The sequence below is a fragment of the Chanodichthys erythropterus genome, chromosome 2 (assembly GCF_024489055.1).
Source record: "Chanodichthys erythropterus isolate Z2021 chromosome 2, ASM2448905v1, whole genome shotgun sequence".
Taxonomy (NCBI): Eukaryota; Metazoa; Chordata; class Actinopteri; order Cypriniformes; family Xenocyprididae; genus Chanodichthys; species Chanodichthys erythropterus.
The window spans coordinates 31,254,973-31,272,500 of record NC_090222.1 but is presented as its reverse complement, the minus strand read 5'-3'; the positions used below and the strand labels follow the sequence as shown (position 1 = coordinate 31,272,500).

General features: G+C 33.8%; 2 protein-coding genes across 2 annotated transcripts in view; one reads left to right on the top strand and one right to left on the bottom strand.

Moving 5' to 3' along the window:
- Positions 1-1,694, top strand: part of LOC137027697 (uncharacterized) — a 2,679-nt gene extending 985 nt beyond the window's left edge. Inside the window, exon 2 of the mRNA XM_067396043.1 lies at positions 1-1,694. This exon is cut by the window's left edge and continues 380 nt beyond it. Within this exon, the coding sequence (XP_067252144.1) occupies positions 1-1,206 (1,206 nt within the window). The 3' untranslated portion in view covers positions 1,207-1,694.
- Positions 1,695-6,458: 4,764 nt separating this feature from the next.
- Positions 6,459-17,528, bottom strand: part of si:dkey-246i14.3 (ephrin A4) — a 61,848-nt gene continuing 50,778 nt past the window's right edge. The window contains exons 4-5 of the mRNA XM_067396030.1: positions 11,701-11,727; positions 6,459-7,710 (exon numbers count right to left, since the gene is read on the bottom strand). Coding sequence (XP_067252131.1) covers positions 7,613-7,710; positions 11,701-11,727 — 125 coding nt within the window. The 3' untranslated portion in view covers positions 6,459-7,612. The remainder of the gene's footprint in view (positions 7,711-11,700; positions 11,728-17,528) is intronic.

The window sequence follows — 17,528 nt, the reverse complement described above, 5'->3', positions numbered from 1 at the left end:
CAGCGCCTTTCTGAATATCTGTATCAGACTGCCAAAGGTGTCTTGATAGTTGCAGGGGATTTCAATACTGTTCTAAACCCAGATCTTGACCGGGAGTATCCAACAGGACATACAGAGCCCCTTAGACCTTATCTCGAGGAATTCATCTCATCTTTAATGCTTGTAGATATCTGGGGACTAAACAATCCTTACGAGAGAGATTCATTCACTCGTTTTCCGTGGAAAACATCCAAACAGCAAATCATCAAAAAAGCATCAGGCCAGAAGAAAACAAAGAAGAAGAGGGGTGCATCAAGACTAGACATGGTCTTCATGCCGCGGAATGAAGTGTGGCTTGCTGAGAGCTGTGAAATCTCAAAGGATTCAAGGCATAATATTTCAGATCACCACCCTGTAGTTCTGAGTCTGTGTTTGCCAAAACCAAATAACACAACAGTTCTCTCATGTTCCAGTGGCCTGGGCATTAAAAAGAGGCCTTATAAGAGGAGAGCAGGTGAAATTAGTGAAGCTGAAGTTTTAAAAGCGCTAATTTCGCTTGTAGCATACGAAAGTCCGCTTGGGGAAAATGTGCAAACATTAAAGATTAACAAAGAGCAAAAATCACAAGAACTTAAAGAGCTTTTTAACAAAATGATTAGAGGAGAAATTCCTAAGGGCTTCACTGACAGTGTGAAAGAAAACGGAAGGTACCACTTTGGAGCAGAGTACATGATACTTGCCACAATACTTCTTAGGCGAATTGAAAGATTTCTTCAGCCCTCATTCAAAAGCAAAACAATGAAAATGAGCTACAAACTCTTCATCATTGTTAGCTTTCGCAGCACACCCAAAAAAATCAAAAGAGATTTTTTAAGACAAGCTTTGAAATCACTGAAGCCCATCCATCCATCTCCCCCACGCGATTTCGAGATTGTGGAAAAGCTGCTTCCAAGCACTGACCAATACAAAGAGCTTAGAGAAGGATGTCCACTTACACCAACTCTTCTGACAGTGGCTCTGAAACACCTAGCCTGTGCCTTAAAGAAAGATTTGAAAGAATCTGTGGTGGACGTATGCCATCATAGAAAATGCATTACTATCTACATGAATGCTGACCAGTATCACATTCTAAAACAAAACATTAACAAATTTCAATTGCATTCAGGGATTTCTCTTTCACCAAAAGTAGGAAAGGTTAGGAAAAGGAGAAAGTATTCAAACTCATGAAAGGCTATATCTGTGAGTAATGCATGAAACATGCATGACAACTTAAGGTTGATATGATCTTCCAGAACAGGAATGGTGTTGAGGCGAAACATGGGAAGGATGGTTAGGATGCAAATTATTTGCAAATTTTTATTTTGTCTCAGACTCAGAAATTCTTCAAATTACTGAACAATTGTCACATTCTGAGTTTGTTTTTGTCATTTTTTTCTGTTCCATTCATACCTGAGTTTCATAGTTACTTTTCTATTATGTTAATTAGTTCTGCTTGTTTGTTTCCATGGCTACACATTGTTTGTTTGATTCATTCACTTGTTTAGTTCCCCTTTGTTTGCTCTGTGTACTGTATATTGTATATGCCCTCAGATTTTAGCGCCTTTGTCTGTTAATGTTTGTGTTTGCATGTTGGTTGAAAAATATCTCCTAGTTTTTCTCTTGGATTTTGGTTTTAAAAAAGGACTGTTGTGAAATTGTGTGCTTTGATCACAGCCTCAGAGGGTGACAACTAGCTTGTAATAAATGCAATCAAATCTAAATAACTGTAAATGCATTTTTCTGTTTTCTTTTAAAAACGCAGTGATGAGTTGAAATTCTATTCTCTAGAAATTAACTCCAGAGTTTTAAATTGCATTCATAAATCTCCAGATTCATCACTTCATCAATGACCTGCATAATATGTAAAGGGATATTATAGATATATTTCAAAGACAGAAGCAACACAAACTAGAATAATTTCATCAGACCGATTATGACACCTGGGCTTTAATATGGTATGTCTTCTTAAATACTGATATTACAAATTATTGCTCACTAAAAGCGGAAAAAAGATTGTCTCACAGCACTTTAAGAAAAAAAAAAACATTTTTTTCTAATTTGGGCTATGTACTTTTGTATTATTGTTGTATTTTTTTGTATTATTCATCTAAGGCTCACAACAAGTATGATAATTTAATTTATTGAACTCATACCTCCTGACTTACGGCCAAAACATTTTTTGAAGATTGGGAATTATTAATATAGCCTAATTATAATTATGGTAACACTTTACAATAAGGGTAGGATACATAAATAAACTTCTATTATTATTAAATATCAAATTCATTGACTATTAAACATGCAACATGTAGTTAAAGGTGCCCTAGAATTAAAAATTGAATTTACCTCGGCATAGTTAAATAACAAGAGTTCAGTACATGGAAAAGACATACAGTGAGTCTCAAACTCCATTGTTTCCTTCTTCTTATATAAATCTCATTTGTTTAAAAGACCTCCGAAGAACAGGCGAATCTCAACATAACACCGACTGTTACGTAACAGTCGGGATCATTAATATGCACGGCCCAAGTATTTGCATATGCTAGCCCATGATCGAGGTATTACACAAGGGCAGCCAGTATTAACGTCTGGATGTGCACAGCAGAATCATCAGACTAGGTAAGCAAGCAAGAACAATAGTGAAAAATGGCAGATGGAGCAATAATAACTGACATGATTCATGATAGCATGATATTTTTAGAGATATTTGTAAATTGTCTTTCTAAATGTTTCGGTAGCATGTTGCTAATGTACTGTTAAATGTGGTTAAAGTTACCATCGTTTCTTACTGTATTCACGGAGACAAGAGCCGTCGTTATTTTCATTATTAAACAGTCTGTATAATTCATAAACACAACTTCATTCTTTATAAATCTCTCCAACAGTGTAGCATTAGCCGTTAGCCACGGAGCACTATCAAACTCATTCAGAATCAAATGTAAAATCCAAATAAATACTATACTTACGTGATTAGACATGCTGCATGACGAACACTTTGTAAAGATCCATTTTGAGGGTTATATTAGCTGTGTGAACTTTGTTTATGCAGTGATAGAGTGGAGAGCTCAGGAGGGGGTGGAGAGCGTGCGATTTAAAGGGGCCGCAGCATGAATCAGTGCATTTCTAATGATGCCCCAAAATAGGCAGTTAAAAAAATTAATTTAAAAAAATCTATGGGGTATTTTGAGCTGAAACTTCACAGACACATTCAGGGGACACCTTAGACTTATATTACATCTTGTAAAAAAAAACATTCGATGGCACCTTTAAGGCTGTCTTATTCATGCATGAATATGACTAAGGTAAACTCTTAATTGGCTCATGATTAGTTCATGTCTTCAATAATCATGAGATCATGTTGAAGTAAGTATTAATTCAAGTATAAGTACACTATTATATTTCACAGACTCACCAGGTCATCTCTGTTAAGTGTGTAACAAAGTAGCCTGTAGCCTAACAAAACTTCACTAAACGTATCGCCTGCCATCCAAGAATCACAATAAGCTTGGCCTTTGCTGCTTTTAATATGAAACAATGTCTCTGCTGTTGGTTTTATTAAGAAATTCAAACAATAAATGTGTTTTTGCCGCTCTTTAATGAGTCATGACAGATTGCTGTAGTGTGTCAGTTCAAACCGCACATAAACGGATCATTTCTTCCTCTTTACCTCTAGTTCTAGCACAAAATAATGAAAAAACAAAACATGTACACAAGAATTACAATCACAGGAAACAGTGATAATATATATATATATATATATATATGCAGTGCTCAGTGTAAATGAGTACACCTGCTTTGAAAAGTAACATTTTAAACAATATTTCAATGAACATCAAAACAATTTCCAAAATGTTGATATATATTTGAAATAATCTACATTATCTGTCTTTATTTAAGTCAAAAAATGTAATCTGCTTATCAACCAGACAAATTACATAAAAAAGTAGCAATTAAAGAAGTAATTTTTGTGAAAATAGAGATAGATCCTTGAAAATATAAATGCAGTTTAACACTTTTTTTCCAGGGTACGTTTTACAAGTCATTAAACATTTCCTGCAGGCACCACAGTTCATGTATACCCTTATTAAAAGGTGTTAACACAATTATTATTACATTATTGTGGTATACTGATTATTTTGGATATTAAAACAAACATTGTGTTGGGGAGAGAGGTTCAACCCAGCTAGGCTCCTATACTGTAGGTCTAACCGAGGCTGGGTCTGACACTTCATTCTAGTGAGAATCTGCAATCTTGATGTCAAACAGAATTGGAGAGAGAAGATATTTTATATGAATTTTTTTTTCTAAAAACATGTTACTAAAGCCATACATAGTCATAGTCATATCTCATTGATAAATCTTTTTAGGAAAGGGGGTATTTTACATATTAGGTAAAAAGCCACAGAAACCAGGATAGTCCCATGACGGATTATGACACCTGCGTTATACATGTTCTTTCATGTTGCTTATAAAAACTACTGCTGCAAGAAAAGTAGTAGGGTCAGTACTGTAAATAAATAAAAAAAATCATATAATGAAACGAATATAAATACATACATATATATATTATATATATATATATATATATATATATACACACACATACAGCGAATGAACAATTCCATTAAAGGGTTAGTTCACCCGACAATGAAAATTATGTAATTAATTACTCAGCCTCATGTTGTTCCAAACCTGTAAGACTTTCATTCATCTTTGGAACACAAATGAAGATCTTTTTGATGAAATCTGAGAGCTTTCTGTCCTTTCTTTGACAGCTATGTAACTACCACTTTGACTCTTCAAAAAGTTCATAAAAGAGATGAAACTAATCCATTTGAACAGTGATTTAGCCTAAATTTTCTAAGAGACATGATGGCTTTAAATACTGAACAGATTGAGTTTAGCTGTCTATGGGGGGACAGAAAGCTCTCAGATTTCATCAAAAAGATCTTCATTTGTGTTCCAAAGATTAACAAAAGTCTTACAGGTTTGGAACGGCATGAGAGTGAGTAATCCTGCTGCCTTCATGCTAGAAATTTGATAATTCCCACTTCTGAAATTGTGATTACGAGCTTATCGCATTCAAGTTTTGACATGAGAGGGTGTCCGTGTGCAATGTTTTACCTATAAACTCATATTTACGATAATTCTGAGAGCATGTGAAGGCAGCATTAATGAGAGAATTTTCTTTTTTGGGTGAAATAACCCTTTAAGAAAATATATGAAATACAGGGATAACAATATTTAGGGATAACAAAGCAACACTGAAGCATTTAAACTTCTAAGTTTATAGTTTAAACAGTTTGCTTCCATGCATGATTATGATGATAGTCAGTTACACTATTACATTTGGATTTTTTGACCTTTTACTTAAAGATCCCTTTACTACTTGCATATTATGACTACTTGCATATAAAACACCGCCTGTGGTCTCGACACTGTTTTTGTGTTCTGGTGGCACTCGTGAGGAATGATTCATGGTGACTCATAACACACACACCTTCTCTTCTCTGGTAAAGTCCATATAAACAGTTTCATCAATAGAGTTTCTGTGGCTCAATGTGGAACAGATGCCATCTAGAGGAGACAAACACACTTCCTGATATGCACTGACTGTTTTTGAATTGTAATATTGCATTTTTAAGGTATAAATATATAACATATTAAAACTGAAATTAATATGTTCCCTTAAACAAATAACAAATATTTCATTCTTATCTAACAAAATTATTAGAATTATTTAAAAATATAAATACAGGTTACTACGTGATAAAAAAAAAAAAAACTGAAAATAAACCATACCTGATTTTCCTAAATTACTTATATTACTGGCTCTCATATTACTGACTCCAGATTCATCTTCAAATAAATATAAAACTGGAATGCACACTCTAAAAAACAGAGACTGATATTTGAAAAGCATTTATTTTTTCAGCTCATTTTGCCATAGAAAAATGGCTATGACAAAAGTTCTTCACAGAAGATGCTGACCACTTCACAAAAATGTGAAACATTCAAATTACAAAGAAACATCACTACATACCATGTAAAACAAAGAAACAAAATCTGTAAACTGATTGTTCTGTTTTGGCAAACCTTATTTGCATCTGAAAATTTGAAATTACACAAAACATCAGAAATTAGAAAAACAGAATATGTATTAAGTTCTGGAACTTAATAAGGGGGCAAATTTGCTTCATTAGAACTGAATTGGAAGTTTAAAAATATTAATTCTAAACAATTATTTAAAATACAAAGTAACAAATAAACCAAAAAAATATGCATTTGAAAAATATTTAAATTATGTAAATAGAAACGTTCTGTTTTTCTTATTTTGGGCTATTTTCTTGATCTCCTTAAATATGTTATCCTGAATTAATACTAATAATTCACTGTTCAAATTAAAAGTTTGTACATTTTAACCCCCCCCCCCCCAAAAAAAAAAAAAAAGATACAAACGGTTAAACAAAAATTTTCAACAATACTCAATATATTCTCTATAATTAATGCATTATTTCAGACTAACTGAAAAAAAAGTTCCTTTCTCTCTCTTTCTCTTTTTTTTGCATATTTCCTCAAGTTCAAAATGAACACTTTCATTTTATATAATTCACATACCCACAAATACTTATGTAAGTGGGGGGAGGAAGAAGAGAAGTGATCATGTTGTCTGAACCTGATTAAGTGCCCAATGAATCACCCAACGGCTTTCACACTTTACAGAGAGTTAGGAAACACGCAGACCAATCAGAAGAGTCCATACTGGGTGGTGACTGACACGCCCCACAAAAGTTGAACAGGAAGTAGTTCTTTTGTTTCCTGTGTTTTCCACGTGTCGCTCAGTCAGCATATACAGTTGTGAGAATGAATCGCACATGACTCCGAACATAAATTCAAAAGATACAAAAAAAATCCAGGATATTCCAGGTAATTCTACAGTTCTGCCAGGTTGCATAAAGTCAATACAGCAAATTCAATTGTGATCTGGCTTTGGCTTCAATGTATTCCTTTTTTCCTTTTTTTTTTTTTTTTTTACTAAGATTTAAAAAAAGTACAAAAAATATTTTTTCTAGCTATTGATCATTGGATATGTTAGTGATCATGTATGAATGGTCACTCTGTCCCTGATCTTTCACTCAGTAGTACAAACAGCAGGACCGGGAGCTTCATCCTCCTCTTCTTCTTTGGCTCAGTTTGTTGTACAGTAGGACAGAGGGGGGGGGGGGAGCGGAGGCTTGTAAAGGACTCTTAAGGACAGATGGATTAAAAGAAAATGAACAGTAAGATAAGCTCTTTGAAGGTAGATTAGTGTCGCTCTGTTACAGAGTGAACTTTTATCAGAGAAGACAGCAGTAAAGAGCCACTTTGAGTGGACGGAGAGACTGCCAGAAAGGAAACAGAGGGATGGAGATTAATAGCGTGACAAAAGTGACAGCAAAAGAGTATGAGAAAGAGAGAGAGAGAGAGAGTCTCTGTGTGTTTGTGTGTAATTCACAGACGTAGAACAAGCATTTACTGTAATGCAAACTGTTATGGAGGAATGTATGCTGCAACAGAGCATTTGTTTTTAGGTTTTCTGCTTTAAGAAGAGAAATTAGAGGAAATAATGCAAGAAGAGAGGGATGAGGAGGAGAGAAAGTCGTCCGACTGTCACAGAATGGACAGCTCTGCTGTGTGATGGTCTCTCTGTGGCTATAATAATCATAAAAAGTAAACAGACAAACAAATAAATATAAATGTACACATGCATGTAAACATAAATAAACATATAAAACACGTTTACACATACATATTTGGGATGCATACTGTATATCGGCACCAAATCCCCAAATCTAAGGTTTTATAATGTATGTATCAACCCATGTTGGAGTTTTAATTGTTTTGCCTATTTTAGCTTCCACATCATCTTGCACAGGGGTGAGGAACATCTGGCCCCTTTTATGGCTCTTAACACCATTCAAGAATGCAGTTTTAGATGTATAAAAAACAGAATTTATTCTGTTTATGGTCATAAAAAAATTATAGAAATTAATTAAATAATAAATACACAAAAATATTTTTACATTTTTCAAATAATTATTTTACATTTTATAATTAAGTTTTTTTTTTCTTCCTGTGCCATCTTAATTCATCCCACAATTTGAAATGGTTACTGCCAAGAAAAAAAAAAAAAAAAAAAAAAAATAGATAAATGATAAAACATTAAATGTTGAGCATGTTTTATAGACGTTTTTGATGTAAACCATTACACACACACACACAATATTATATTATATTATATTATATTATATTATATTATATTATATTATATTATATTATATTATATTATATTATATTATATTATATTACATTATATTTATTATACACACACACCAAGCGGCAACCTCCCCCTTTCTCTCGTGAAGCCAATACGGAAGTAACTTAAACTGCAATTCATCGACTGGCCGCTAGGGAACAGGCTCCAAAAGAGAGCAGAATCTCATAGAGTCCCATGTTAAATAGTTAAAATATGTTTAAAGCAGAAAAAAACATGTTTACAAGTTGGTTCAAATTGTGGTTTTGGTCTATACTGCTATTTTTGCCCTTCATGACAACTCTGAGGGGGGTGAATTTTTTTTATAACTTATCCGTTTAAATTATATTAAGCCTTAAAGTTCTGCATAATTAAGGGCGTGGTCACTTGAGTGACAGGTAGAGTGCGCTGCTGTCTGTGAGGCGTCATGTTACCTCAGCTGCCGCTGAATTTGGCATCTCAGCCGTTTTTGTTTTTTTCTCGATTATTTTATACAATTATAAAATATGGCTTGCTGCATAATATTCGAGACTGATGTGTGTCTGTGTGCATGCATGGGGAAGAGACACAGAACACACGTTGTTGGATCGTGGCATTTGCTGAAAGTTTTGATTGCGAGATTTAAGTTACTACAATGACAATACCAGGAGGATATACAACTCTGACAGCACTGCTTGGATATTATAACTAAAACTGCTGCGCTATTTTGAAAAATATATATATACTTTGGACACAGGCTCATTTGTTTGTTAGATATGATCGCTGCTCAGATTGCATCCTTTCTTGAAGAACGATGACAGAGAGCAGATCATTCAGAAGAAATGTGAAATGTTTTTTTTTGCAATGGACATTTATATTTTACCCAAGTGCCACAGATTGGATTCATCTCGCGATCTCTATTATAAAGGTATGAAGTCCCATTTGATTTTCCATGTTGTTATTTGCACACCCAACACAAATTACTGGTGTTGGAGCATCTATATCTTAAAAAAACACCGTAAATTGACAGTAAACCTTTAGAACTTTCTGATGTTAAAACTTATCTTTATTAATAATTTAGATAGTATCTAGATAGATAGCTCCTTTGCTTGCTAACGTGGTCACGTCGAGCTAGGCGGGCGTGGTTTCAGCAACCAATCACATCAGCTTAAACCACCTCCCCGCCTCTTTGCCCATTTTCAGTTATCCGGGAGTGACGTGCGGTGACGCGCAGCTAAGATGGCCGCGTCCTCATTTTCGCTTCAAAATTGCTGTTCAGAACTCTATGGGTGACGTCACGGACGCTACGTCCATATTTTTTTACAGTCTATGACACACACACATACACAGGTGCTGGTCATATAATTAGAATATCATCAAAAAGTTGATTTATTTCACTAATAAATAAATACTAAACTTGTTTATTATATTCATTCATTACACACAGACTGGTATATTTCAAATGTTTATTTCTTTTAATTTTGATGATAACTGACAACTAAGGAAAATCCCAAATTCAGTATCTCAGAAAATTAGAAATATTACTTTACACCAACACAAAGAAAGGATTTTTAGAAATCTTGGCCAACTGAAAAGTATGAACATGAAAAGTATGAGCATGTAAAGCACTCAATACCTAGTTGGGGCTCCTTTTGCCTGAATTACTGCAGCAATGCGGTGTGGCATTGACTCGGTCAGTCTGTGGCACTGCTCAGGTGTTATGAGAGCCCAGGTTGCTCGGATAGTGGCCTTCAGCTCTTCTGCATTGTTGGGTCTGGCATATCGCATCTTCCTCTTCACAATACACCATAGATTTTCTATGGGGTTAAGGTCAGGCGAGTTTGCTGGCCAGTTAAGAACAGGGATACCAGGGTCCTTAAACCAGTAACTGGTAGCTTTGGCACTGTGTGCAGGTGCCAAGTCCTGTTGGAAAATGAAATCTGCATCTCCATAAAATTGGTCAGCAGCAGGAAGCATGAAGTGCTCTAAAACTTCCTGGTATACGGCTGTGTTGACCTTGGACCTCAGAAAACACAGTGGACCAACACCAGATGACACGGCAACCCAAACTATCACTGACTGTGGAAACGTTACACTGGACCTCAAGCAACGTGGATTGTGTGCCTCTCCTCTCTTCCTCCAGACTCTGGGACCCCGATTTCCAAAGGAAATGCAAAATTTACTTTCATCAAAGAACATAACTTTGGACCACTCAGCAGCAGTCCAGTCCTTTTTGTCTTTAGCGACTTTTGACGCTGTCTGTTGTTCAAGAGTGGCTTGACACAAGGAATGCGACAGCTGAAACCCATGTCTTGCATACGTCTGTGCGTAGTGGTTCTTGAAGCACTGACTCCAGCTGCAGTCCACTCTTTGTGAATCTCCCCCACATTTTTGAATGGGTTTTGTTTCACAATCCTCTCCAGGGTGCGGTTATCCCTATTGCTTGTACATTTTTTTTTCTACCACATCTTTTCCTTTCCTTCGCCTCTCTATTAATGTGCTTGAAAACAGAGCTCTGAACAGCCAGCCTCTTTTGCAATGACCTTTTGTGTCTTGCCCTCCTTGTGCAAGGTGTCAATGGTCATCTTTTGGACAACTGTCAAGTCAGCAGTCTTCCCCATGATTGTGTAGCCTACAGAACTAGACTGAGAGACCATTTAAAGGTTTTGAGTTCATTAGCTGATTAGAGTGTGGCACCAGGTGTCTTCAATATTGAACCTTTTCACAATATTATAATTTTCTGAGATACTGAATTTGGGATTTTCCTTAGTTGTCAGTTATAATCATCAAAATGAAAAGAAATAAACATTTGAAATATATCAGTCTGTGTGTAATGAATGAATATAATATACCAGTTTCACTTTTTGAATGGAATTAGTGAAATAAATCAACTTTTTGATGATATTCTAATTATATTACCAGCACCTGTAAAAAAAAAAAAAATTATATATATATATATATATATATATATATATATAAGGGCTTAACTTAATAAAGTTAGTTACCTGGTTGCCATAAAAATTTGAGTTCATTGAAATTAAAAATTTGTGTTAATACAATGAAGGTGATTGGTTTACATTAGTTTTCTAAGTTGATTTGTCAAAAGAAAAAAAATCTTATAAAAATCATAAATTATTTTTTACAGTATACATACACACAAATTATATTTTATATATGTATATATATATATATAAACAAAAAATATAGTTTAATTAAAATGTGTGTATATATTTAGAAAAAAATATGCAATTTTTTAATTTGACATTTTTTAGTAATATATAATACTTTTATTTATAAAATTAGAAAAAATACATTTATATAGTGTATATAGCCTAATTGTTTTTAATGTGTCATTTTATACAAAGAATCAAGGGACTTTAGAAGTAAGGTGTATGGCAATAAACACTAACCTTCTTGTCTTGATGATCCAGCTGTTGCTAGAGGATATAAAGAGAGGGATGGAGAAAAAGAGAGAAACATGAGGTGTTAGTGCTTCTAAAGTTTTTTTTTTTTTGAAGAACTACAACTTGGAACATCGTTCTTGAAAACAAATGATGAGAAAAACGCACATAGAGACACGTTTACCATTACTCAGGCAGAAACGTACTGAAAAATTACTAACGGCTGCGCAACCCAAAATACATCCTCAATGCAAATTCTCTTAAAGGTCGCACACAGAAAGATAGTGAAAAAAATGAAGGTGGAAGGAGATGAAAGATTCTGCAAGAAACACAAAGGTGGACTGGGAGGATGAACAAGAGAAAGAACCGTGGAAAAAGGAAAGATTTAGAGGGGGAAAAGGAGCAAGAGATACAAGACTGAACAGAGAAGGGCCACAAAAGCAACAAAGATAGAGTGATGGAGCGAAACACAGGAGAAGACAGAGGAGAGAAAAGACGAGAGGAGGAAGTGTGAGAAAAGCAGAGGGAGAACGCACAGGGAAGGCGAGAGCCTGAAAGAAGGTCAGACGGCAAAAGGAAAGAGACGAAAGTGGGAAGGAAGGAGGGAGTTTGTGTCTGAGTGTCACTCTCTCAACAGGGGGTCAGACTGAGAAACATAATGGAGAAAAGATGAATGGAGAGAGAGAAAGAGAGAGACATGCAGAGATATCGCAGTTGTGGAGGAAAGTACAGCGTAGTAGACACAACAGGAGCAGAAATGTGTTGGCTAAAACTATAGAACAAGTAGAAAGTAGAGGACAAGTCTACAAACAAATGGCTAGAAGACATAATATTCACTTTTTAAAAAATTAACATGGTTTTAACAAGGTTTAAAGTGGTTTAGGTTCTTGGACTGTGCAGTGTGCACGTTTACATTTCAGATTTTAAGTTTTAAAACACATTTCACTAATTAATTTTAAATGGACAAATGATAATAATAAAACAGGTTTAAAAGCACAATTATTCCATATACTCTCTCAGTTAATCTGGTCACACAAATTGCATGTATAATTATTACAAAATGTTGATGAGAGTTTTAGATGAAGCATGTCACACCACAGAACATGTCAGTTTTCCAAAAGCATTTCATGTCAGCCAATTGGCTGCTCGTTAAACAAAATCCAGGTAACGTACGTTAGTTTAAGTTAGTTTAACTTTAACCCATCATTATCACTTGACCAAACAGAGAGATAAAATCCTTCATGAAATATTTCATTCAAAATATAGCTTCCTCTGATAAGGACAGTCAAGGAATTAGACAAAAGATGGATAAAAGGAATCTGCCTTAATAGAAAACGACTAGAAATGAACATCAAAACAATAGAAATCATAGTAAATTGTAAGTCAAGTAAAAAATTGTAACAATATTTATAAACAATGCATTTATAATGATACACTAATTAAATATCGTTTGGCTTAATCATTTTTTTATAATATATCTATATATATATATATATATATATATATATATATATATATATATATATATATATATATATATATATATGTATATATATATATATATATATATATATATATATATATATATATATATATATATATATATATATATATATATATATATATATATATATATATATATATATAAAATCATGCAACATGCATCATGTTCTTTGTATACAATTTTTTTCTTTCCATATAAATTAAATCTTAGGACACTGGAAAGCAGAAAGCATTATTAACATTTTTTTCAAATTAATTTGATAACTAGTTTACATGACAACAAAAAGGAGTTTAGGATTCATCAATAATTGTTTTGACCCCCCCCAAGAAAATTTTGATTTTTACAAAACACATTAAAAAATTGATTTTGAAAGGCAGAGTGGAATCTCAATTAAACCATGTCTACATATGACAACATACAATGATAATATTAATAAACTTAATTAATTCTAATAAAACATATGCACAGTATGTGATAAGTATAAAATAAAAATAAACAAATACAAAATATGTGTTCATATACAAGTTAATGGTAAATTTAGGAACATAAAGAAATAAGACCTTAATTAACCAGGCATTAAACAAAACTAGGATGAATAAGAAATTATATTATTATGAACATTTTCTTATGTGTACATAAAAGTGTTTTATGCCAGTATGTGTATCATTTTTAACAGAAGAGGAACCTAAAATTTAAACTAAAAAGAGAAAAAAAGAGAAAAAAGGACAAAGGATAATTATAGTCTTGAAGAAAAATATATTATTTGGACAAAACTATTTATTTTTCTCCCTTACTGAAATTAAATAAAATGTTTGCTTTAACAAAATGGCAGTTTTTTGTTTTCAAGCACAAAATGGCTGCAGTTGCGCTTTCCTTGCATAAAACATGGCTGCCACGGTATGATGCAGAGAGTGACCAGGAATAGGATGCGAGAGATGGAAAACAGATGAAAAAAAAAGAAAAAGAAGGCTTCCCTGCTTCATTCATTTCTTCAATTTTACACTTTACATGTTCTGGCAAAACGGAAAACATAGCTGACCTTCCGAAAACGTAACCATATTTTTTCTCGTTTATATTTCTCAAACAAACGGTCACTGCACGGAAAAACTACATTTGTGTAAAGGCACCGAATTAGTGTTTTTTTCTTTGCGCTTTGGAAAAAGCTCTGGTGAATGACAAAACTAACAAGGCGAGAGAGGTGAATAAAAGGGGGAGGACGAGGTATCCACTGAGATGGGCAGTGCAAAGCGGACAGAGTTTCGGGTTTTTAAAACAATTAAAAAGATTGAAAAACGGACAGAAACTGGAAAAGGAAATGGTGTGCTCACAGCAGGACCGAGTGAGTTAAAAAGAGTAGAAAAAGACAGGGATCAATTAGAGAGAAAGTAGAACTGACTGAAATGGTTTTTCACAGCAGGGGAGAGAAGGACTGAGTAAGACGCTGAATGAGGGAGAGGAGGGGAAAAAAACAACAGCAGAATTAATGTTTTGACAAGTTGCCCCGAGTAAGTGCAAGGAGTGGAGCAAAGTGAATAGGATGAAAGACGAGGGCACCCAAGAGCTGTTTTCCACGAGACGCCGCTCCATCAAGACAGAATATTGGCGAGTTTGTTGTTTTGGCTGCACTTTTATGATCTCGCCGCTGTTTCTTGCCACCAAAATCCAGGTGTTAAACATCATAATGCTTCTTTTTTTTATGAGCACTGATGCATTTTGCTATATATTCGAGTGAGGGGATGGATTTAACTGCGACACAGCGGCAGCTTTTGGGGATCCTTCGAGCATGAGACTGCTGCTGTTCTGGGGGAAACATTTCACCGTTACACACCACGAACAGCAGAATCTGTCATGGTCTATAATGAGCGCTACATTCAGTTCTTTTCTATACATTAATGATTCACATACATTGCAAGCAAATAAAAAGCTTATTTTACAGAGTTAACCAACCTTCTAAAAGACTTTTCCATCTGTTTTTGTGACACGACTCCCTCTGGTATTACTGATCTCTGTGCTGTCCTTAGCTTGTTCTGTTTCCCCATGAGCCTGGTCATTAAGGCTCAAATGACCTAGCGAAATGAGCTCTGCTTAATTAAACTTTAAATACAGCTAGCTACTGGTGCCGCGTGACTGAGATTTAGCTCCGGCTGCGGTTGTAGTGTAGTTTTCCGCGGCTCTGGTTCTGAGAGTAACGCTTCTGGGTCTGACAGAACCCTCAGTCGAACACGGACTGTCAGATAAAAGACCTGCCACAGGAAGGAACCGAAGTCGGTTTGTGGCACTACCGGGAGGAACAAACACCAGCTGTGCAAAACATGCCCTGGCGCAAAGTCCCGTCACCCACTTCTCCTTTCATTTGTCTTTACATACAAATGATCAGAGGGAAACAGCACAGGAAAAATGTTGTAAAGGTGTGCAAGAAGGTATGCCGAAAAGACGGAGGGGCTGAAAGTGAAAAGTGGTGGAGAATGCAGGAGATATCTGAAAGCAAATTAGGATAATAAGTGCAGGTATTATTTTTAAAAGGTAACTTTAGACTTATAGAAAAGAAATCTTAAATGGGTCAATGATATTTTTTTTGTCCAAAGGCCTTAATAAAAATAATAATAAAAGCAAAGATATGACATCCAAAAGTAAGTAAGGTAGTACTATAAATCTCTTTTATTGAATCCAAAAGGTTTTAATTATATTTTGCTACATATAAAGGTATTTTGAAGATTTTGACGTGTCAAAAAGGTCATTCGGTTTAACCACCCAAAGGCCAATACAGCCATTTCATTTGTGATTAAAATATCTTAAACTGTAATAAATGTATTTTTTTTTATTCTGGTTTGATTTTATAACATCATATATCAACAGTGCAAAATGGTATTAAAATTATGTGTAGAAGTCGTTGCTTTGCTATGAGAAAGAATGTCAGGAAAAATGAATTTCATTGATGTCATTTGGAGTAACCAATATAAAGGGACCATTTTGGATCAAGTCATGCGGTCAATATCATGTGACAGGATGAGACATCATTCAGACACATGCAAAGGATCACATGGCCGTGAAACTAACTAAATCTCTCAACTTTTTGAAAAATTTTCACTTGCTCAAATGCATATCCTGAAACATCAGGTCATTCGGTACAACCAGTATAAAACAAGGAAAATATAATATTTTAAAAACTTGTACTAAATATAAAATATTTGATTGTCCTTTTGCTAGCTAACTTGAAAGCTAACTAGATAGCTAGCTAGATATCAGCCTAGCATTGTTTGAAAATATCATCATTCGGTTTAACCAAAAGTGTCATTTGGTAAAACCAAAATTTTGGTCAAACCAAATGACTTTTTTGGTGACAAATGTTGTACATCTTGTAAAAAAAAAAAAAAAAAAAAAAAAAATAAAAGCAGTGTTAATTGGTTATACAATATATTAAAATATACAATATATTTTAAGGTTGTTAACACTTAATAAAACTTCAAAATTAATTATATCTCCATTATGGGTTTTTTTTTTAACACTTTTAAAAACCTTATTCGTCAATGACCCAAATACATTTTAGCTTATATCAGGAAGGGCTGACAAATATGAAAATATAAAATTAACATAAAAAATTGCTAATTTAAATGAACACTTATTTTAGACAACAGAGATAAAATGGTGTTGAAATTCTGGCCAATACAGATAAGTAGATGTTTTTTTTTATTATTTTTCCCACCGAATTTATACTACATTGTTAAAAAAAGATTCAAACACAAAATAAAAACCTAAAACAAGTAGTTTGTATACAAGTGGATTCATGAAGACTGTATGAAATATGCTGTAGGAATAATAATATGAGTATTCCAAAATCAATTAATGCTAAAAACATTATATAAATATACTTTATGTTATTACATTACATAATATTATAGAAAATTATATATTATTATACGATATACCACATATCCCTATTGAACCTAGTTAAAATCACTCAAAAAGCAGGAAAGAATACTTAATCGGCCAATCAATCACAGTTATCAACAAAAATGCTTAAGAACTGTCATATATATCTATATCTATATCTATATCTATATATATATCTATATATCTATATATCTATATATCTATATATATATATATATATATATCTATATATATATATATATATATATATATATATATATATATATATATATATATATATATATATATATATATATATGAGAGCATATATTATATATGTGTGTGTGTGTGTGTCTCTATAACTATTCAAGACCATGATGCAATGGACAGATGGAATAGAAGATGTGCAGAATTCCAGAAATGGACGGGGTTTGAAGAGAGATGAAACTCAGAGAAAGTGTAG